The sequence below is a fragment of the Microplitis mediator genome, chromosome 4 (assembly GCF_029852145.1).
Source record: "Microplitis mediator isolate UGA2020A chromosome 4, iyMicMedi2.1, whole genome shotgun sequence".
Lineage (NCBI taxonomy): Eukaryota > Metazoa > Arthropoda > Insecta > Hymenoptera > Braconidae > Microplitis > Microplitis mediator.
Window position 1 is genome coordinate 3,927,187 of NC_079972.1, and position 23,829 is coordinate 3,951,015.

The following is a 23,829-nucleotide window of genomic DNA, read 5'->3' on the forward strand; positions in this document are numbered from 1 at the left end:
CATTTACTACATACTTGTTTATTTTTTATTTTTTTTTATTAAACGATATAAAAATGTACAACAATATATATTCGAACGGCATAACTATTAATCGCTCGACTTACGTATGTAATTTTGATTAAATCAGTCAATACAGTTTTTATTCATACTTTTTAGTTTAGTGACATTTATTTATTTATAAAAAAAAAATGAATTAAGTACCATGAACACACGTGTATATTATACATTGTCGTAATAAATGTTAGTGTCAAACCATTTATTAAAAAAATATATCTATTTTTTCTCTTTAGTTATTCTTTAAAAATGTTTATAATTAATTAATTATATATATACATACATATATATATATTTTTTAATGAAAACAAGGTTTTTCGCATTAAAATGTGCCACTTCGTATTAATGAAAAACAAAATATTTCATTTATTTATCAATTATTAATATTTAATTTAAATTACAATAAAAAATTAATCGAAGTAAAACATATTATTGAAATTTTGTTTTATTTATTTTTAATATTCAAAGTTGGAAGCATTATACTGTAATAGTACTAGGTAATTTAATTTAACTTAATTTATTAAACGTATATATAGTAATTTTTAAATTAACTTATTAATAAGTAAAGATAGTCAACCTTTAGATGATTTTTTTTCTTTTATTCAAATCAAGAAATTAAATGGCAAAAAGAAAAAATATCAAATTACGGATAAAAAAATAGATCCTTAAATTATTAGTAAATGGCAAGTAAATTATATAAATTTTTATATTATATTTTACTACTGAAACTAAATCAAATTAAGTTATTCAACGCGTTATTCTTTTTTCATTCTTTTTTGTTTAACAAGAAAATCAAAATTTATCACAAATCCCCATGAGTATATCAATAACTTATTTAAATTTTTAATAGTTAAGAACAATTAAAGGATATGTTTCGTCTCGTATTTGGTGTATAAAAACCGCGTGGATCACCATACACCGGTTCAAAAGCTGAAAATGGCCTCAAAGGTGATTCTGGACTTCGTTGTGGACTAGATGAATTAATTGTGCGATTTATTGTAGAATTGGCATTGATATGATTTGGTGATTTTTTTAAAGGTGGCGGACTTTTATCTGCAAAAACACTTGTATTTCTTACAGATAAATTTACACTTGCTATTTTATTTTTCCACATCCAAATCATTGTAATAATAATTATGGCAAATGTAATTATTGTATACTGATGATAGCATAAACAGTCTATCCAGTTTATACCAGACAATGTATTATATTCATTTTGAGATGTTCTAATAACAAGTGAAATATTTTGTCGAGTAAGATCATTAATTACATTTATCTTTTGGCCTTGAATATCGTCTTTGTCTGGCATTAATCGTAAATTAAATTGTAATGTCGACATTGTAGTTAATTCATACGAATTAATTATTACACCTTCTGGTACTTGAAGTGTACTATGTTCCAATACATTTTTAAGTCCATAAATCTGTAGTGTAGCAGTAGCTATAACTTGAGGATTTGTTTTTATAAAAGTAATATCACTTGATTTGATATATATAGGTGGTAAATAAATAACTTCTAAAGCTTTACCTTCTATATCATGACTATGAGCATTGATTTTAATACGTGTGTCCAATGTACTAGAAATCATTGTCGGTGTACCAATTGGAATAATATCACAGTAGTAAAAACCACTTACAATATCAAATCGTGGTTTAGCAATGAATAAATCTTTAATATTTATTGATGATTTTGTTGATACAATTTGCACAGTACATGTAAAAGGATAAGAGTCTAATGTAAATGATGTACGTGTACGACAACCTCCTAAGCCTCTTGCTAAAACATTATTTTCTTTAATACCTTCATCTTTACTTTTTAATACAAGAGGTACACTAAATATTTCCATTCCTGTAATATTTTTACCTCGCAAGGATACCAATGATATTTTTGATATCGGTTCAACGTTAACTTCAATATCATCTTGTTTATGGTCAGTTAAACTGTGTCTTACGAATGTTTGTCCTGAAGTTTTAGCTCTTCCTATTCCAGTTACCGCATCAACTGATAGAACTTCAGGTACTGATGATTGCCAAAATCCTGGATCACCAGTTTTAGTTGATAAAAGAGGCATTGAAAAACATACAATATCACCGACAGTTAGTACTGTTTTTGATGGGAATATAATATCACCAATCATCATGTGAACATAATCAAACAGACCTGTTGTATATTTATCACTGTAAACTTTTGCTACTAATTCACCATTATTATGAAATTTAACATTTATTTGATCACTAGATTGTCTTGATGTAAACGTAACTAAATCACCCCGATTAGAAATAGTATCAAATTTCAATTCAGCGGCATGAAATTTATTTCCAATATTATCAAAATACTCAACTATATAAGTTAATTCCATTCCTTTCGGTAAAATATTTAATTCTTCACCATCACGTATTCGTACATTTGAGCTTAACGATAACATCATATAATGAACAGGTTTAACATCAATAACAATCATCATAGACTGTTTTCGATTATAAGATTCAATATTTGTTATTGATAATATTGTTTTACCCAATGAATGACCAGATTTAACAAAACCATTTTTATCAACACTCACTGTTTTGGCAGTAGTTAATGCATTTGGTTCATCAGATTCATTTGAATTTCCAGATAATACTATTTTATAACTTGTAACACCGAAATCATCTTTATTTGTTTTTAATTTTATACTAGAATTCGGTGTCATAAGTATAACTGGAAGCCCAGTTGAAATATCTGGATTAATTAAACTTAACTCTTCAATTATTTCAATTTTAAGGAATGTACTAAATGTTACATCATCTTTAAAATTAGATGATATTTTAGATGGTATTGTAACATTTAAATAAACAGTTGATAATCCTGGTTTCAATGCTGTTGCTCTTAGTGTTACTTCATTCTGATATCGTATATTAATTCTCGTACCTTCATACATGTTGTGTAAATTTATTATATTCGAATCACTAGAATACCATGTGAAAACAAGTAATGATTTCAAGGATCCGATTACTAATGGTGTCAATTGATCTGGTATTCCAAATGCCCAAAGTGGAATAGTTGCACCAACTTTTATTCTTGTAGTTGGCGTTACAATTCTTATTCCTTCCAATTCAATTACGTGAATGTCTATAAAATCTTCTGAATAAATTATTTTAGTACCTTTTGAATCTAGACCAACAGCTTTTGCAATTACTCTAGTATGCCCCAGTGCTTTACCCTCTGAAATTCCATCATTATTTATAGTCACAATATCGTCATCATCAACGGTAAATTCAATTTGTGCATTTGCAGGTCCACCAGTTGTCATAATTTGATAAATTGTTCCAATTAATATTGTTATATTTTTTTGCATGACTTTTAATGGCATAAATACTTGAATAATATTTGATTCACTGCGTATTTCTTTATCACCGAAACCGCTGATAAAACTAAGTCTTGATTCACCTTCATCAATACCATGTATCATGTAAAGTATCTGTGAATAAGGTGGATTGCCTTGTTCATTAATTGGCAATCTTATTAATTCAATAAATTTATTATCTACTTCTGGTCGAAGATCAAATGCTTCTAATGATGGTAATTCTATCAAATTACCAGTAGTATCAAATAATTTAATTACTGCTGAAATACATTTGTCCTTTTCAACTTTATTTATACTATTTATTTCAATTTCAGCTAATAGTTGAACTTGAATTTCTGCAAACGCTGGTGTGGAATCTAAACAAAGATCTTTTAAAGCTATTTGAAGTATGCCTGCTTTTTTAGGGATAATACTTATTGTTTTTGTTGGTTCAATATAACGTACATCTGCAATATCATCAGCACTTAGTATAAATTCATAATAACCAGATCCTTGATTTACTTGCAATGAATATTTAGCATTCGGATCATTTAATAATTTTATTTTGCTTGGAGTTATCATCGTATCATTAACTAATAATACATTTATTTCTGCTGTTATACGTGGAGTTACTAAAGTACCTTTTTCTGTAGTTATTGGAAATGGTGGCCATTCTGGTGTTATTTCAAGTTTTGACAGTATGTACTTTTGATAGTCAATAATTTTAGCTGATATTGTCAGTGTACCCATATGCTTTTTCGGAATAACAGTTTGATAATGAGTTAATGGCAATATAATATTATAATCAACAAAAGTTTCTTCGATAATTCCAGTTGATACTTCAAATAATCCAATACCCGATGGTTTTAATGCCCATTCAATATTTAAACTTGTGATATTATCAAAACGTTTACCATCTTCATCTTTTACCGTAACAATAAGTTTTAGAGGTTGATTAGCATGTACCATTATTCTTTCAGCATTATTACCAATTGGACAATTTTTACTGTCTTTAAATTCTGGTTGAAGATATATGTATCTAGGTTTACCACAAATTATTTTTACCATTGCAGTAGCACCAGTACTATGACAATTAGGTAAAAATGGTTTATTAAATACTTTATATGTTAATGTTGCTTGACCTAAAGCACGACAAGTAGCTTTAAATACTGATACACCACCATTATTATCTTGTTCATCAATTTGAACTATTTCTTCATCTGAAACTGAGATTTCTCTTGTAAAACTATTTATTTTACCCGTCCATGGATGCGGACCACCTTTGAAAATAATTTTTCTAGAGGATCCAACAGCAAGAAGAGTTTCAGCACTTGATGGATGAATTGAAGTTAAAGGTTTATATGCTGATACAGTAACATTATCCATAAGGTATTGGCCATTAGTACGATAAGCTACTGTAATACTTGAAGATCCAATGTCGGTTCCTACTACTGTTAAAGTTGTACATGATATACCGATTGGTTCAACTAATTCACTTGTTGCATTGCGTACAAAATTGTTATCAGAAATATATATTTCAAATAAGGTATCACGACAATCAGTAAATAGCATTTCTTTTGCTTCTGGTGTATTATTTAATTTACCATACAAGGCAACATGTAAATGAATTGGTTCACCTGTAGCTGCGTCCATACTATATTGAATAATTTCTAACTTTGATGGCAACATAACGTAAACTTTTGCTCTGTCATTATTGTATTGATTGCGAGCCATTGATACAATTATATCACTAATACCTTGATTTAAAATTCTTACAACTCCATTTTGACTCACAGTAGCTATTGATGGTTGTCTTGAGTTCCATACATATGTACCATCACCTCCACTTGCTTTTAAAGGTACATCTAATCTATTTAATTTATAAAATTAGTACATAATAAATAATTTATTAATATTATTGTATTTATATAATTAGTTTATGATTTTATAAAAGTATCTTACCGAGATTTACTTTTAGGATCCCAAGGTACTGCTAATATTTTTGGACTAATAATCACCGGTGTGTGAATGACTAAATCAGCTTTAGCAACCAGTGGTGTACTTAATGGAATTTTTTTACCGTTTTTATCAATTACACCATGTAATTTAGCCTCGACAGTAGTTGTACCACAAGAAATAGGAACACCAACAACGTAAGTACCATTTTTACTTGTTAATTTCGAATGAAAATATTTTGAATCAATGGTCATTATTACTTCAACACCATCTCCGATGTAAAACTTATGATCTTTACTACAATATGAAAATATATTATTTTTAACTGAAAAAAAATTTTAAATATTTACAAAAGACAAATAATAACTAAAAATACTTACGCATCAAATAATTCAACGACAATTTCATGTGTTTCACCCAATATTAATCCACGATTTTTGTTAGGTAAAACAGTAATCGTAATATATTCAACAGAATTAACATGAACAACAGCAGTTGGAAGAACAATACTATAATCTTCATTAACATTTTTATCATGAAGCAGTACTTTAGTTTTTCCAGGTAATAATGAATATGCTTTACCACTATCATTATCTATATCCAAAACATCAGGATGCTCAGCTTCTAAGTAATATTGACTAAACGGCAAATTTATTTCTTCCAAACGTCCCTGATGCACTTGCATTATTTTGTATTTAATATTATCGTATGCCATTATTGTCACATCAGTTGGTATTATAATAATATTCGCAACAACAATTAATTCCACTTCAACAGACGGCACATCTTTGTACTCTAAATGAGGTAATTTAGCTGCCACTTTAGCTGTACCAGTTTTAACACCTTCCAATAAAACAATGCTTCCTTTTTTTCCAGTACCATCGAGCATTGCGACTGTAGGAGGTGTCTCGTATGGTGATTCTTGAAAAGTAATGAATCTCAATACACTATCAGCTGTTTCTACACTTGAACTTTTATCCCCATTGCCAATGGTCCATATAAATTCAACTCCAGCCAAAGTTGTAAATTCATTTCCTTGTTCATCTTGTGCTCTTACTTCAAATGCCTCAGGAGCTTCTTCAATAAATAATTCTCTCGTTGTTGTTACTAAGTTTAAAGAATATATCATATCAACAATTACATCACAACGTAAAAATTGACCAGTATTTATGTCTTCTGCCAGTACTATCGCTGTATTACGGGTTAAATCTCTGGAAACACTTTGTACCACAACTGCTGATGAACATGTATGATCGGGATTTTCATTCATGGGAATTAAATGAACAACATCTAAGCGTGATGTCGACCTAATTTATAACAATAATTATAATATATTAGACCCATTAATTAGTTAATAATATTTATATAAATAATTTTATAATAAAAAAATATTTTTACCATTGATAACAACCTCCTTCGGTTACTTCCAGCGTAAAATTAACTGGGAAGTCATTGAATATTGGTAATAAAACTCTTGGTACATTGAGTCGTGATGCCGATGCAATATTCCACGTCGATTGTGTTATTGCGCAAATAATAAATATTATTATTTTCAATAAAAATTTCAATCCCGCCATAATTTTTTACTACATGTGTTTGCAAGAACGTTGCGGCTGTTGGCGGCCTTCTGTAAAACCGGAAAGTATAAAATGACTCGGTCGAATTAACCCTAATAACACAGTTTGCTTTAGCAAAAGTTTACTTACAAAAGTTTCCTTGAATTTTCCGTCAAATGTCCGTCAACTTGAAATTTTTCCGTTTTTGACGACAATTTATATACAACTTGCTTTACAATTTGACGCAAATTTACCACCCGATTTAGAATATGCAAATTCACTTCAAAAGTTGACTAGAAAAAACTTTTCGTCAATTTTCAGGTAAAGATTTACATCCATATTGTTAATATGATTTGAAAAATTGTAAATTATTTTTTTACCCTCAAATTGTCGACATATTTCCTGATAGCACGAGTTGCTCGTCAGAAAGTTGATATTCATTGGTTTGCGACCAACTTGACGACAAGTTGTCGACAACTCTAGCTTTTGAAACTTTTAGCTGCAGCCCTGATAACCAAGTTGGCGAGAAACTGACGTCAAACTAACAGCCGTAACTAGACGCCAAGTTGGTCGCAAAAGTTGGCAATTCAATAAGTTGACGGTCACTTTTGGAGAAAATTGGTCGCAAAAGTTGGAAACCCAATAAGTTACCGCCAACTTTCTGAGAAAGTTGACGCCAGTGAAGAGCCACAATTTAACCCTAGTAGCAAGTTTACTTTAGCATAAGTTTACTTTACAAAAGTTTCCTTGAAATTTTCATCAAATTTCTGTCAACTTCGGACTTTTTCGTTTTTACGACAATTTGCATGCAACTTGGTATTCAATTTGACGTAAATTTACTACCCGAATTAGAATGCAAATTTACTTTAAAAGTTGACTAGAAAAAAGTTGTCGTCAAATTTATGTCAATTTATTATTCATTTGACTTGAAAAATTGTGAAGTATTTTTTTAACGTCAAATTGTGGACATTTTCATGTATAAATTAGCTAACCTTCTGAAATGGTAAGAATGAACATTACCGACTGTTTTTTTTCGTAAAAGTTTACCTTTAAATTGAAGAAAAATTAACCGCAAATTTTTCTTTTCAACTTTTGCTGTGTGAAATTGTCGGTAAATTCGGGCAGCAGATTTCAAGTAATTTCAACATCAAATTACTGTCAATTTCAAGCTAAAGTGGCTATTAAGGGAAGGCAGGTTTCTGAGAAAATTGAAGGCAACTTTTTGTCAACTTATAGATTGCCAAATTTGCCACCAACTTTCTCAGAAAGTGACCGTCAACTTTGAAAATACCAACTTTTGCGGCCAACTTGGCGTCTAGTTGCGGGTGTTAGTTTGCCGCCAGTTTCTCACCAACTTGGCTATCAGCCCTGATAGCACGAGTTGCTCGTCAACAAGTTGGTATTCATTAGTTTGCGACCAACTTCACGACAAGTTGTCGACAACTCTAGCTTTTGCAACTTTTAGCTACAGGTTTTTACATTAAAGTGTGTTAATTATCAATAATTTAATAGAAAGTCTGTGTTAAGTGCTGTAATAGTAATTTATTTTATTTTATTTATAATATTGGTAACAGGTACATTCGGATCTCTTATATTGCCCCAAATATTAGTAGAGAATTTCAAAAATCAGCTGTCAAGTAATCAGCTGATTTTTAATTATTTACTTATTAAATTATTGTGTATTTATATTTACGTTCGTTGGAAATTGATGATAGTGTGTTGTAAATAAAATAAGTTTGTTATTCTAATAATTAAAAAATGACTGCGAAAATATATCAGCCAGATCCAGAGTTTGAGCAACGAGTTAAAAAAGGTTATTGTTACTTTTGTTTAATTATATTGTTTTTAATAGTATTAATTTATTAATATATTTATATTTCAGCAACTGAACGAATATCTGAAAATATGCATATTGTTGCCAATGAACCATCATTAGCATTTTATCGTTTACAAGAGCATGTGAGAAAAGCATTACCACCAATGGTTGAAAAACGTGTTGAAGTACTTGCACTTAAACGACAATTGCAAGGAAGGTGTTATGATGTTGAATATGCTGTAAGTGCTGTAAAAACAATGCAAAAAGCTGAGAAAAATTTTAGTAATACTATTGAGTACCTCAAAACTGGTATTCACTTTAAACAACAATTAAAATTCGAAGAACAAAGAAGGAATAAAAAAGATGGACAAAAAGATTCTATGTACAAAAGGTTGTCAGCGCACATTACAACCTTAGATTATCTACCTGATGAAATATCTGATGTTGTAAGAGAAACAGCCAATAAAGTTGAATCGATGATGAATCATGCGAGACATTCTAATTCTAATGAATTACAGAGAGCTAATACGACTAATAATTAATATTTACACCGACTCATAATTCTATACGTTTTTATTATCCCGTATTATTTCAAATATCAATTTTATTGGAATTTGTTTTTATTGACAATCAGCAATTTTCGGATCTTTTTTTTCAGCAAGTCGATTACAAAAAAAAAATAATATAAATATGCACAAGTAGAAAATTAAAAAAACTATAAGTGCAATTTTTTAAAATATTTTTTTTTTATGATTTATCGATTTTAAAAAAATCTAAAAATTATCAGACGTCGGCTAAATTCAGTATCGTTTATAAAATAGCATGTGCCAGGATACTTTTAAAAAATAGTTATTAAATTTTTTGTTTCTTATTTTTTTTTTATACATATATATTTATATATACATGATTTTTTTTACTATTACATGTAATAAATTGCAATGAATATTTTGAATTGTGATTGAATTACTTAATTATTTTTTTAAAAATAACTGCAATATTAGGTGTTCGATGGCGCTAGAATCGAATCCGTACATCTAACCTAGACTAAGTCATTGATGTAGTTCACAGTGAAATAGTAAATTTTAAGTATGTAAATTATTGCGCAAATATTTTATATTTATTAAATATAGTATTTAAAAAATCTTACAATAATAGATAAAAAAATAATCATTATTCAATTGGTAAGTTTATCAATTTAGTATGTGTGTAGTTTTGAGATCATATAATATTATGATGTATTTACCAGTCAACTGTCGTAATTTTATGTATTCTCAATTCAACGACCGAGAATTAAACGAAAAAGAAAATAACGTTAGTTTATACACAAGAGTATAAAATAAATATTTTTTTTTTAATTTTAAATTATTTTTATTTATTTTAAAATAAAAATTTTTCATTAATAAAACGTTTTCGAGAAATGATGCAATTTTAGTCAAATGCACATTATTTAAAAAATTTTGTTCTTAAGGCTGGATCGTACTAACAGATTTTTTTAATTTCACTTTTCTTCTAATATAATAACCAATTGTTATTACAGAGATTTTCATAGCTTCTGAAAAAATCCGTCTGACAAACTTTTTTGGAAAATTTTTATCATTTGAGTGACACAATTATTCAAGGCGTATTTAGAAAAGTAAAATTCGAAATTTCTCTTAGTACTGCCGACCCTTAAAATAACATAAATAATCAAACATATTTTATATAATAATAAAAATTATTGATTTAAACTTGAATATAGTTTGTTATCGATGTGTTATTTAAATTTTCTTAATCCTAAAAAATCATTTGTCTTTTACAAAAATTGAATAATTTTTATCATTGATCTTTTTAAGTTATTTAGTTTTCCTTTATTACTTATTTAATTTTTTCCGAATAAATTATTTAGATCTAAACAGAGATAATCAGTTCACGTAAATGTAATTTTTTTAAATTTTACATTTTCAATGATCCCTATAGAATTATCTTAAATCTTCTCAGAAAAATTTAGATTTCGATCTAAAAATTTAATATAATTTTTTTTTCTTTTATTAGATTAAATTTTTTTTATAATCGAAATTTGAAACTTACACTTCAAATACATGCCTTCTTAGTTTACATTTGCATAGATCTAAAGAGGTTTCATAGATCTAAATAACAAAAAGAAAATGAAATTGACGTGTCTGCAGAATACGGGATTTTGGTCTCCACAGATCTAAATTATTTTTTCGGGTTTTTAAAAAAAACATGTCATCTAAAAGATTAATGTTGAAAGTTTTTAAATTATCCCAAAAAGGAGTAAAATAAAATTAATTGTTTTTTGAAATAATTTATTAAAACAACAATAAATTTATGTCAGTTTTTATGAATTTCAATGGACTTTAAAACAGAAGTAATTAATATGTCTGTGATAAAAAAAAAAAAATCTAAAAATAATTAATTTCAAGATCAAGTTTATGAACAGTTTAACATACAATAATAAATAACAATTCTATTAAATAATTACGGTCACATGTTGATCATTCAATCTTAAATCATACATTAAAAACTTTGACAGAAAGGGGCCACGGTCAGTATAACTAAAACGGTCACACTCTTGATGTAATTTGCGAAAAGGAAGTTTAAATTAAGTGATACTTTATCGTATCTTTCACTTTTATTTTGTAAATACTTCGTTGATATTATACAGATATATAATTTAATAACATGTTATTTTATTTTTACGTGATAACTAATTAATAACATTTTTGTACTGATAAATTAACTTGGAGTAATTTGAAAAATTTACTTAGATTGTGATTTGACGTCAATCGTAAGAATTTAATCTTATTATAAAGTTTTATTTATTCAAATATTGTAATTTAATACTATCATAAACGTTATTATAATAAATTGATTAATTTAGTCTTACTAAATAACGGACATTTAATTTTATTAATAAAAAACAAGTTGTATATTTTTAATACGTCAGCCAAATATAACATTAAAACAATAATCTGCATGTATATATATCGGTTGACAGTTACATTCCTTATCTTATTAAAAATTTTTATTGGAATTTTGAGTTCAAAAATCTCATAAAAATTGCATGATCAGCTCAAAAGTTAAAAGTTCGGTCACAGCAAAAAAAGATAACTGATTTACAGTATTATTTAATTATTCAATTTATATTGTATACATTAAAATTAAAATTACTTAAAAGAATTGGAGATTTAAGATTGAGTTATTTCAAGACTAGAAAAATTTGCAAAATATTTTGACCTTCCCGAAGAGAGATTTCTCTTCCATACTAAAGATTGTGTATGGTAAAAAAATTATAAACGAAAATTTTTTCCTTTTAAGCTATTTTCTTAGGTATAAATTAAAATTAGGAAAAAATCTAAAATCCTAAAGAATATTAGCATCATACTGCGATTTGAATAGATGTATAAATGGAGTTTCAAGTATATTTTTTAAATAAATTCAGATAAAAAATTCTCATTAAAAAATATTAATTATGCTTTTTTCTTGATATTATTTTTATAAGAAATCATTTTTTGTAAATCGAATAAATCGATAGATTTTGTTTGTAGATTAATTAATTGATTTAATAATCTAAGTATCATATTTGACCTTTCATGTCTTAAAATTACTAATAATGTTAAACAGTACAATAGTCTGCAACATTTAACTGACTGATAAATTGTTAAAAATTTTTTTCAAACGTACATAAATGATCAATGGAGTTTAAAGTTGAAAATTGTTTGAATGTTGTCAACACTAAATGCAAATAGAATTATTTATATATATATATATATATATATGTATATACATATAAGTGAGCGGGAGAGTTTCGGAGTACAAGTAAGGAAGAAGTGGCTCTTGTTGCCAGTCGATTTCTGTTCATTCGTTCATATGGCACGCATTTAATCACAAGACTGTGTTGTATCTTGCCTGCAGACTTAAATTATCATTTTATTAGTCTTAAAGTTTAATCGTACATAAATATGTCTGTATGTACTTTTTTTTATCCGAAATTTCATATTTTAATTTGTTGAAATTAAAAAAAATAAATAAAACCAAGAAAACTCATAATTTTTTTATTATTAATAGAAAAAAAAAATTATTATCAATCATGTACAATTAATTTAAAATTTTGTGTTCTTATATTAAAGACGTAAATTCAATAGGATATTTTTGGTCAGTTTATATAAGAGGTATGTAAAAATCACATTTTTATTGTATAAAATTCCTCGTGACTTTGTATTAATTAATAAATCATAGCATTAAATACATAAATAAATATAATAAAGTACCCAGAGTAATTGTTATTCGTTACTCGAAACTAGAAACTTATTATTTAAATATATTAATCAGATTCTATTCTAATACTTGTCAATTTAAGTCTCGTACAAAGTGCATTAAAAAAAAAACGGTATGTCGTTATGATGAAGCTTTCCCGGTGTTGCTTTCGCAAGTCTTTTCCGGAAATTTAAACATCGCGTCAGAATGTATTTTCTTACATCTTATTTTGTTAAATGCCAAATTGTCACAAGGAAACCGTATTAATGTAACTGTAGCTAAGTAAATGTTATAGTGATGAGTAAATTTTTTATTTTAACTCTCGTCAATCTCGGAAGAGAAAGGTGGAGAATATAATACTTAAGATTGTATGTCGAAACTCTTTCTCGATTCAGATAGGTTGCTTATTAACAATGGTCATAAGTATTTATAAGAATTATTCAATTAAATTTATATTTTATCTATTTTTGTACAGTGCTTACTATTTATTATTTGATAGTTAATATTCTAATCATTCATCAAGTCTAATAATAAGAATAATATTACATTATTTTGATTATTCGCATCCATTATAATTAATAAATGATATATAGCAGGAATGTACTGTCCACATTCCTGCTATATATCATTTAATAATAATTTATATTTTTCGTGTACTATGTATGTCTACCTTTTGCAAGTAAATATTTAAAAATTGTATTTTATTACTTATTTAATTTTTATTTTTAATCATAATATGTTTATAAGCATTCAATTAAGTTGGGTAATTATTAATTTAATAATTAACATGAATCAGATGAATAAAAAAATGTATCAACTATTAGTTTCACTTTATTTTAACTACTTTTCATTTCTAATGCTTTACTTTAATGGTTGAGTTATATTATAATGTATAATTATGATTAATAAAAAAAAAAAAAAGTAATCTTGAAAATGAATCCCGTACTTTATGTAAAATAGTTTAAGTAGAGTAGTTAGAAAAAAAAAAAGAGGTCATTGTTCAGCCAAGTATTGGAATATACGGAAAGTCGACGACCTTGGCAGACATTAGTTTCTTTATGAGTTATTAGCACGTGTACCTATGTGCAATTACACATCTCAAATATTTTTAAGAATTTTTTTTTTTTATTAATATATCTTATAAAATATCACTATTTGTTCTATAAAAATGAAATTGATTAATTAAAAAAAATTAAAGAAGTCTTCTAAGTGAATCAATAGTCTGACAACAATTTAATTTTTAAATGTCTTAATTTTCGGAAATAAAAAAAAAATGTAAAACTTTTCATAAATAATGTATTTTAATTAATTTCTATTTTATACAGTGACAAAATATGATACTTTTTTTTTTAACTTAAATAAAAGATTCATAAAGTAAAATTAGTATTTTATTTAATATGCAATAAAATACATTTTTATCATAAAAATAATTTTTATGAATTAAAAAAATGAGGATTTAAATATTCATCATTAAATTAGAATGGTACATAAATTACGTTTGTAGAAAAAATATTAACCGCAACTCTTGGGGGACAAATCATTAATAATTACTTGTACGTTTATAATAATATAAATTTATGATAATGCATACCTATGTATTTGTAAACAATAGAATTAAAATAAATAATAATAAAATAGCTTGGTGAAAAAATAAAAAAATTCCAACTTGTTAGATGAACAAAAATAACAGAAAAAAGAAAGCTATATTGAAATTTAAAATTGAACCACTCTCTCTTTTTCTTTTCTTACAGATTTTATTTGATTTAAATTAAATAAAATTATTTAGCATAAAAAATGTTGGCCAAATTATTTGAAATTCATGGTAGATTTTGTGTTAGTCATCCATTAGAAATAATTGTCACAACACTAACATTAACTGCTTGTATGCTCAATTTGGATACTGGTAATTCATTATCTAAAGACGAAAGATTATCAGGCACATCAAATTGTTGGAACGGACGATGTAATTCTGATGTAAGTATTAGATGGACTTATTAATTAAAATATTTTTTTTAATGAAATGACAAATTAATAAAATACAGTTTATTTTTTTTTGTTTTTTATAGGATCACAATGCCGTAGATGTAATTGTCATGACAATGATACGGTGTTTAGCTATTTTATTTAGCTATCATCAATTTCGTAATCTTTATAAACTCGGGTCTAAATGGATTTTAGGTAAAATAAAAAATACATATGTATTTTTTACGTATGTATAGATATATATATATATATTGGTTTCTTGAGTAATTACATTAATGAAATTATGTAAATCTTATATTGAGTTTGTATTATTGATAAAACCGGATCTTGCACTTGGAAGAATCATCGTACTCGTGTGAAAGCCTTGAGCGTCAGTGAAAGTTCTGTGGAAAGCGATAGCGTTTCATTTGATAGTTGAATCGCGATTGCGATGTACTTGATTACCGAATTATTTTACTATTCATTTTAAAATAAGAATGATTGCCTTTACCTTGAGATATTTATAGATATTGAAACGTATTAGTGAAATGAATAAATAGTAGATTAATTCTATGTTAATAGATACATTACTCTTGTTAATTTTTATGTATATACTCTAATTTAAGTAATTCAATTTTTTCCTACTATATATCTATATATCTATAAATAAATAATGATAGTAAAATACTTTTAAACCTATTAATGAACGACTTGTTGTTGATTACTAGGTATTGCTATCCTATTCATCGTTTTCTCTAGCGTTATATTTACGACAAGTGTTGTTAACTTCAGTCGTAGTGATGCTTCCGATCTCAAGTTAGTTTAGATAATATTATATATAAATAAAAAAACAATTATTATTAATAAATAAATAAATAAATAATGATAATTGATATTTTTAGGGATGCTTTGTTCTTTTTTTTATTACTTATTGATTTAAACAAAGCTGGAGTACTAGCACAATTGGCATTAAGCTCAAGAAGTCTGGAAGAAGTTAGGACAAATATTGCTCGGGGAATGTCACTTTTAGGACCAACAATAACTCTGGATACCCTTGTAGAAATTCTTCTTATTGGAATAGGATCATTGTCGGGCGTTAAAAGACTTGAAATACTTTGTAGTTTTGCTTGTCTTGGTATAGTTGTCAATTATATTGTATTTATGACATTCTATCCTGCTTGTTTATCATTAATACTTGAGGTGAAATTCAGTCTACTATATTTATATTTATTTTACTATTAATAAATATTTTCTACTTTTTATAGTTTTTTTTTTATTCATTAAAATTAAAATTTTAATACTGTTTTTCAGCTTTCGAGAAGTAATATTGGAGTAGGAACTCTTAGCGCTGATAAAATATTAATGTTACACTCATTAAATGAAGAAGATCAAAAGCCAAATCCAGTAGTAGAACGTGTTAAATTAATAATGATCGCAGGTCTTTTTGTTGTACATGCTCATAGGTAAGTAACTTGTTAATAAATATTAACGCCTTAATACGTAATTGTTCAATTTAAATGTTGTAATATCCGTTCTATTTATCTTAAAGAAAGAAAAAAAATAAATCAATAAAATTGCGTGCTCATGTTATGTAGTGAATATAATTATTATTTGATTAATTATTGAGTAATATATCTATTTTGATAGTAAAAAGAATCATATAAATGACCTTGTTCTTCAAGGTGAAAAAAATTATTTTCATTCTTACAATAAATGATTGGCAATACTATTATAATTGCAAATGATTACTTTCGAATTAACAAGCAACAGACTTTTTTTTTTTGGTATTTATTTGAAATTTAAAAAAATTTATAAAGATATGAATTTTATTTGTGCGAAAAGTTTGTCAATTTTTATGTTATCTTATCTGACCTTTTTTTCTACCCTAACATTTATTGTTAGATAGTCCTTTGTCAGTTTATTCAGCAGGTCAGGTTCACCACGTAAGAGATCATAGAGATAAAAAATCATTCATGTTTTACATTCAAAACAAAATTTTAAAAAATTTTTATTTTTATATACTACGTCATGAATGTCTTAAAATAATATAATAATTATATATATATATTTGATGTAGATAACTCTTAGTATCGATAACTCTTTGAATAAAAAATACAAATATATTACGTCAAGTTAAATATTTCATAAGTATGATAATAATAACTTTTGGACAAAAGATTGTGTTCGTAGAATATAACGAAAAAATCAACAAATAGTTTTTTTTTTTTATGAATGGTAGACGAAATTCTTATCACTTGAAGATGTCAAGGTAGATGACTATTCAGTTTGTGAATGAACACCCACGAATTCACATGGTTCTCTTTTAAAACTAAAATATTATTTATTATGTTGTTTTAACTTTATTTAAATATAGTTAAAAATAATAAGTGCTTATAATATTTGCAGTCGTTGGCCATTTAAACACAGTGATGATGATAATCCAGTAGAAGTAACGTCTTTACCAATAAATTCACACGTTGTTATAACAAGTCACAATAAATCAAAAACACCAGATGACTTGACAGAACACTTTATGAATTGGCTATCCATCAGTGCAGATAATATTGTTATTTTAATTCTTCTACTAGCGTTAGCACTTAAATTTATGTTTATTGAAGACAAAGGTGATATTGCTAAACAATTACAATTTAAAGAAGAAGAGGAAACTTCGCCTGAAACACAATCAACAGATGAAAGTATTGATACAATGCACGCTACATGTCTTAATGTTTCTTTGAGACAAAGATTTGGTAATAATTTACCAAGTATTCACACTCCTATATTTCCTTTATCGGAAATGAATGATAATTGGATTGAAGTTGGTAATGAAAATCATATTGAACTTGAAGATAAAGAAGTACAAACTGATGTTAGAATTTATAACAATACTGATGAAGTCAATAATGATTTATCACCTTATTTAGAAGAACGTGAGTCTCGTAGTATTGAAGAATGCTTAGCAATATATCGTTCTGAAGTAAGAATTAATAATTTGAATATATATGATATTTTTAAATATTTATTGAAATAATATGGATGTGCTCTATACTGCCTAAAAATTTATTATTATTTTAATTATAATTATTTATCTATTTTAGTTGGGAGCCAGTGCATTAACAGATAAAGAAGTAATTCAATTAGTGCAACATAAATATATTCCTGCTTATCAATTGGAGAAAGCAGTTGATAATATGGAACGGGGTGTTGGTATTCGTCGTTTATTAGTCAGTGCTGCTGCAAAATTTACCGATGAATTATCTGATTTACCCTACAAGAGTTATGATTATGCTAAAGTATTGGGAGCTTGTTGTGAAAATGTTATTGGATACATACCTGTACCTGTTGGAATAGCAGGCCCACTATTAATTGATGGTGAATTATTTCATATACCAATGGCAACAACAGAAGGTTGTCTTGTTGCATCAACAAATCGAGGAAGTAGAGCATTGTCTAAATGCGGTATAACAAGTCGTGTCGTTGCTGATGGAATGACTCGAGGTCCAGTTGTAAGATTTCCAAATATTGTGCGTGCAAGTGAAGCCATGGCATGGATGCAAGATTCTAATAATTTTAATGAAATGAAAAGGACTTTTGATGAAACAAGTAGATTTGCCAGATTAACTAAAATTCACGTTCGTATTGCTGGTAGACATTTATTTATAAGATTTGTTGCTAAAACTGGTGACGCGATGGGGATGAATATGTTATCGAAAGGAACTGAAAAATCATTACAATGTGTACAAATTTATTTTTCGGATATGGAAATATTATCACTGAGTGGTAATTTTTGTGCTGATAAAAAACCAGCAGCTGTCAATTGGATTGAAGGAAGAGGAAAAAGTGTTGTATGTGAAGCTGTTGTACCAGCTGAAATTGTAACAACTGTGTTAAAAACTTCAGTTCACTCATTAGTAGATGTTAATATTAGTAAAAATATGATTGGATCTGCAGTTGCTGGTAGTATCGGAGGTTTTAATGCTCATGCTGCCAATGTTGTTACAGCAATTTATATTGCGACAGGGCAGGATCCAGCACAAAATGTTGGAAGTAGTAATTGTATAACACTTATGGAACCTTGGGGTGAAGATGGAAATGATTTATATGTTTCTTGTACAATGCCTAGTATTGAAATAGGTACGGTGGGAGGTGGCACTGGATTACCAGCACAAAGTGCTTGTCTTGCAATGTTGGGCGTTAAAGGTGCTCATGAAGAGGAACCCGGTAAAAATGCTAATAAATTAGCACGAATAGTTTGTGCCACTGTTCTTGCCGGAGAATTATCTCTTATGGCTGCACTAACTGCCGGTCATCTAGTCAGAAGTCATCTTAGACATAATCGGTAATAATTTTTATAACCAATCTTAATTCCAATCTAAAAATATTTATTATAATTTGAATTTATTTTTAGATCATCCACAACAGTTTGTAATCCAGTAAAATCAACAGGAAGTGAAAGATTATGTTTAACGGTGCCAAATACTTTAACGACTCCACAATTTGAAAGAACGAATGACACTAGTTAGCCTTAGCGTTAGTTATAGCTGATGTTTCACTATTTTTTTTTTTTTTTTGTTCTTCATTTTTACTGTGAGTTAAATTATAAATTTATGAGAATTTATGACTGCCGCGATGATCAATAATTATGCTTTTTTGATTAAATCAAGCGATATAAAATTAATTACAAATCTTAATGCTTAAATCTAAAATAAAATTCATTTGATATACGTAAATGTAATTTAAAATAGTATATACGTGAAAAAAAAAAAAAATCCATTGATAAAATCGTGAAACTTAGACAAATGTTATTTTAGTAATTTAAGAAATACATCATATACTTCTGTTTGCATTTATTGATCACAAATTATTTATAACTTATTATAAAATGAAACATTATTCGTTTAATGTAAAAGCATGAGTGATTATTTGTACACTAATTTTTTAAATTTAACAAGCAATATCGTAAATTATATAATTTTGTTTTGCTCGGTATTACAGAAAATGTATAGAATAATATAGATAGACGTAAAAATTAATCATTTAAATTTTACGTTTTAATACTGTATAAAAATTATTACTATTTTTTTTTTCACATAATTTTAGTATTAAATGAACTTTTATGTAAGTTGTTATTAAAACTATATGTTATATAATTACTATACACGGATTATTTATGAATATTTTGATCAATAAATTGGTTTTAAAATTTTTTTCGATAATAATTGTTGACATTAAATTATGTAAAAAGGAGAAAACAAAAATTATTCTTCTACATTTTCTCAAAAGTTTCTTCATAATTACACTCAACACAAACTCGAGAATATGTATCGTCTTCTTCATTATACGTATCTCCACCAAATTTATGAATGTGAGATGCTTTTTTAGTTTTATCATAAATAGAACTTCTTACTTCCATCCTTAACTGCTTGAGCTGTAAAAAAAAAAAACAGAAATTTTTACATATAATTGATTTATTACTAATAAATAAAATATTTAGTATCGTAAATTAAATAACAGCTTCACTACTTTTTTATTATATTTTTTAACTTTCGTATCTTGACGTTTCATATCACGTTTTTCACGTTCTGTTAACAAAGCTTCTTCGCTACCCCATACTTCTAAAGCTCGTTTTTCAATTTGCAGATGTAAATACAGTTTCATTTCACCCCAACGTGGATTGTGTGGATTTTTTTTAATAATATATTTTAAATTTGGTTCTCTTCTATCAAGATCGCAGTCTTTTAATAAATATTCTTCTTTTGCTTCTGTTCTAGTTATAAGTGAATGTTTTTCATCTGGATCTCTAAAATTATTTTCGAATATAAATACATTGGGAAAAAATGAAAAAAGTAACAACAGTAAATAATTTATTTCTGCAAACAATAATTGTTATTATTACTCAATAAAATATCGAGATATTATACCTGCATGCATCACAAATAGCATAATCAAATTTTTGCAAAAGATATGAATCTTTGAATTCTTTTTTACATTCCTCACATTGTGGTAAATTTACTACTATTGGTGCAGGTGTATCAACTATTTTTAACTATAATAAAATTATTTAAGCATTACATTAATATCTTATCAATGAGTATATATTAATAATTAATAAAATTTTATTTAAAAAATTACCATCTCCTGTTCCAAAGCATCATCATCTTCAATTAAAAAACCACCTCCAGTATCAATAACTTTTTGCCCTTGCACTTTAATGGATCTACCTTGTGATGCTTTATCGTTTTCATCTTTGCTAAATAAATTTATTATGTAATTTGAATTATAAAAAATGTAAGCAAACAGTAAATAAATAAAAAAAAAACTCCAACTTACTCTTCTACATGAGAATAAGCAATAAGTTTTGACTTTTTTAACAATAATGCACGTTGACGATTTCTCTCTGCTCGTTCATTATACCAATCCGAAGATTGTGAATCATTTTCTGAGTTATCAAGACTATTAGATTTTCCATTATTTTCAATTGACATATTGTTTTTAATTATAATAATTCGAACTTATTGTTACTATTATTAACAAGTTAAATGTATTGACTGAATAATATAATTACGTTATGAAATTAACAATTAAAACTAATTATTCATATATAATAAATTCAAATTTTTATAGTTCAATCAAGATTAATTTTTTTATAAAATTTAATACTTTTGTTTCCGATCAAAACACAAGTAGCCGATAATTTTAAAAAAATTACACAGACACTGACACATAAGCGCCCTCTTGTCAAAATTTATCAGAATAAGATTCTAGGTATATTAAGATAGAATTAACAACACGTTGTTTTTATTATAACATCGTTGATTAAAATATTAATCATTAATAAACATACAGTGTATAGTTACAGTACATTAATTAATAATGGCTTCGCGAAGTTGGAAGGTTAGTTCATTTAAAAATATTTTAATGTGTTACATAAAAGTTGTAAAAAATATTTATTTTTAAAATACACTTTTATTTTATTCACGTGATTTCACCAGATTAAAAATTTTATCTATATGTATAGGTTGTTCAAGCTCATTTACCAATGATACGGTTCCGTAAAGGGGGTAATAAAGGTTTTTTAATTTATAAATAATGCTTAATTACATCGGATAAACAATAAATGATCATTTTAAAATAACACAACTTTTTTACATTTTTTATTTTTTTTTTTAGTAACAGGAGTGACTGCAACACCATCTGCAGGATCAGGAGCGTCTGTTTCAAGTGCAAAAGGTGCTGTAACTGGACCTGGTGTAATTAGGTTGCCAACAATTGAAGATTTCCAAATACCACAACGCTATCAACGAAGACCAATTGATGATAAAGAAATCGCATACATAAATGTAAAATAGTAAACAAAACTTTTTTTTTTTTTTTCATGTTGCTTAATTGTTAATAATTATTTGTTTTTATTTCAGCGTGGTGGTCCTGAATAATTTATTAAGCTAAATAAAATAAAATAAATTTAAATGACTTGAAAATTTTAAATTTATTACAAACTATAGAGATTCAATGTACTATTAGTTATATAAATAAAATTTTGTTAATTGAATTAAAAAGTAGAAATTTTTTTCAAGATCTGTTTTTTTTTTCCCATAACTCAGAGTACCCCAGCGGATCCAAATTACGGTAAATTACCGCAAAATACCGTAATCTACGGCAAATTGGTCGTAAATTACCGTATTTTACAGTGTCTTGAGGGTACCATAAATTACAGCAAAATAATAATAATAAATTAAAGCAAAATAGCCCTTGAGTTAGCCGAAAGTGTTTCACTGCAGAACTTGCTGAGCAATTATACACACCCTGATAGCCACACTTTATTTATCCCTCTTAGCAACTTTAGCTTGAAATTGACAGTAATTTGACGTTGGAATTACCTGAAATCTGCTGCCCGAATTTGTTAACAATTTCACAGCAAAAGTTAAAAAGAAAAATTTGCGGTTAATTTTTCTTCAATTTAATGACTAGAATTTGACGGTAAAAAAATATTTTACAATTTTCCAAGTCAAATTAACAATAAATTGACATAAGATTTGCCTGAAAATTGACGACAACTTTTTTCTATTCAACTTTTGAAGTGAATTTGCATTCTAATTCGGGTAGTAAATTTACGTGAAATTGCAGAGGAAGCATACAAATTGTCGTAAAAAACAGAAAAGTCCAAAGTTAACAGAGATTTGACGAAAAATTAAAGGAAACTTTTGCTAAAGCAAACTGTGCTATTAAGGTACGTTCAGAAAGACTGCGCGCGCATTCCTCTGTTTAGTACTTTTAAGAAAAAGTGGGGTCCCTCTCTAAGAAGGAATTCTTAAAATTTTAGCCCCGAGTTTGGAATTGTAGAGAGGGATCACTATACATATATATGTGTAATACAACCAATTTTGAGGTCACAATTGCGCCTAGAATTCTCATCGGATCCTAATGAAAATTTTCACACTCATTTTATGTGTAATTATCTTGATCAAGTTGGAAGATGGGTCTAATCGGTTGATTAGTTTAGAAGTTATGGGTTTTTCAGATTTTCACGATTTTAAAAAAACAATCAATTTTTATTCCCTATTAAATTTCATATGACTTTAAAACTAAAACTCATAGACGATTCCTGTAAAAATAATCTTAAACTTAAAGTTTTTATTATTTCTTCCAATAATTTGATATTGAATGTTCGGATAAAATCAAAAAAATGATTGAATAGTTGACATACTATTAAAAATAAAACTGATAGATAATTTCCGTAAAAAGTATCTTTTAACTGCTGCTAAATTATGCAATACACATTATAATCTCGTTCTAATAGTTTTATTTTTTGGCTTATAAAATCATTTTTTAATCTCACTGCTACATTTTTTAAAGTATGGATTTCATTAATCATTAAGTTTTATGAGAACCAGGTTGACTTATCA

At 26.9% G+C, this 23,829-nt stretch overlaps 5 protein-coding genes across 8 annotated transcripts; 3 read left to right on the plus strand and 2 right to left on the minus strand.

Annotated features, from left to right (window-relative positions):
- Positions 1-491: 491 nt before the first annotated feature.
- Positions 492-7,009, minus strand: LOC130666330 (nuclear pore membrane glycoprotein 210). Its single transcript, XM_057467203.1, has 4 exons — positions 6,734-7,009; positions 5,716-6,642; positions 5,342-5,632; positions 492-5,249 (listed from the first exon to the last, which is right to left on the minus strand). Exons 1-4 carry the CDS (start codon positions 6,910-6,912, stop codon positions 905-907), a joined length of 5,742 nt encoding a protein of 1,913 aa, XP_057323186.1. The 5' UTR covers positions 6,913-7,009; the 3' UTR covers positions 492-904.
- A 1,231-nt stretch (positions 7,010-8,240) lies between these two features.
- Positions 8,241-12,675, plus strand: LOC130667103 (BLOC-1-related complex subunit 8 homolog). Of its 2 annotated transcripts, XM_057468551.1 has the most exons (3): positions 8,241-8,376; positions 8,466-8,704; positions 8,774-12,675. In XM_057468551.1, exons 2-3 carry the CDS (start codon positions 8,650-8,652, stop codon positions 9,247-9,249), a joined length of 531 nt encoding a protein of 176 aa, XP_057324534.1. In that variant the 5' UTR covers positions 8,241-8,376; positions 8,466-8,649; the 3' UTR covers positions 9,250-12,675. The 2 variants fall into 2 exon arrangements, with proteins under 2 accessions (XP_057324534.1, XP_057324533.1); XM_057468550.1 differs by having other exon boundaries at positions 8,312-8,704.
- On the plus strand, positions 9,752-19,474 carry LOC130667100 (3-hydroxy-3-methylglutaryl-coenzyme A reductase). 2 transcript variants are annotated; one of them, XM_057468544.1, is made up of 9 exons: positions 9,752-9,888; positions 14,716-14,938; positions 15,031-15,142; positions 15,655-15,742; positions 15,829-16,126; positions 16,238-16,389; positions 17,333-17,903; positions 18,025-19,265; positions 19,335-19,474. In XM_057468544.1, exons 2-9 carry the CDS (start codon positions 14,759-14,761, stop codon positions 19,447-19,449), a joined length of 2,757 nt encoding a protein of 918 aa, XP_057324527.1. In that variant the 5' UTR covers positions 9,752-9,888; positions 14,716-14,758; the 3' UTR covers positions 19,450-19,474. The 2 variants fall into 2 exon arrangements, with proteins under 2 accessions (XP_057324527.1, XP_057324526.1); XM_057468543.1 differs by lacking the exon at positions 9,752-9,888 and adding an exon at positions 12,743-12,879.
- A 7-nt stretch (positions 19,475-19,481) lies between these two features.
- LOC130667102 (DNA repair protein complementing XP-A cells homolog) lies at positions 19,482-21,646 on the minus strand. Its single transcript, XM_057468549.1, has 5 exons — positions 21,257-21,646; positions 21,059-21,176; positions 20,848-20,972; positions 20,450-20,726; positions 19,482-20,354 (listed from the first exon to the last, which is right to left on the minus strand). Exons 1-5 carry the CDS (start codon positions 21,409-21,411, stop codon positions 20,193-20,195), a joined length of 837 nt encoding a protein of 278 aa, XP_057324532.1. The 5' UTR covers positions 21,412-21,646; the 3' UTR covers positions 19,482-20,192.
- A 10-nt stretch (positions 21,647-21,656) lies between these two features.
- Positions 21,657-22,483, plus strand: LOC130667104 (alpha-ketoglutarate dehydrogenase component 4). 2 transcript variants are annotated; one of them, XM_057468552.1, is made up of 4 exons: positions 21,657-21,820; positions 21,945-21,996; positions 22,097-22,266; positions 22,342-22,483. In XM_057468552.1, exons 1-4 carry the CDS (start codon positions 21,800-21,802, stop codon positions 22,357-22,359), a joined length of 261 nt encoding a protein of 86 aa, XP_057324535.1. In that variant the 5' UTR covers positions 21,657-21,799; the 3' UTR covers positions 22,360-22,483. The 2 variants fall into 2 exon arrangements, with proteins under 2 accessions (XP_057324535.1, XP_057324536.1); XM_057468553.1 differs by having other exon boundaries at positions 21,945-21,987.
- Positions 22,484-23,829: the final 1,346 nt, after the last annotated feature.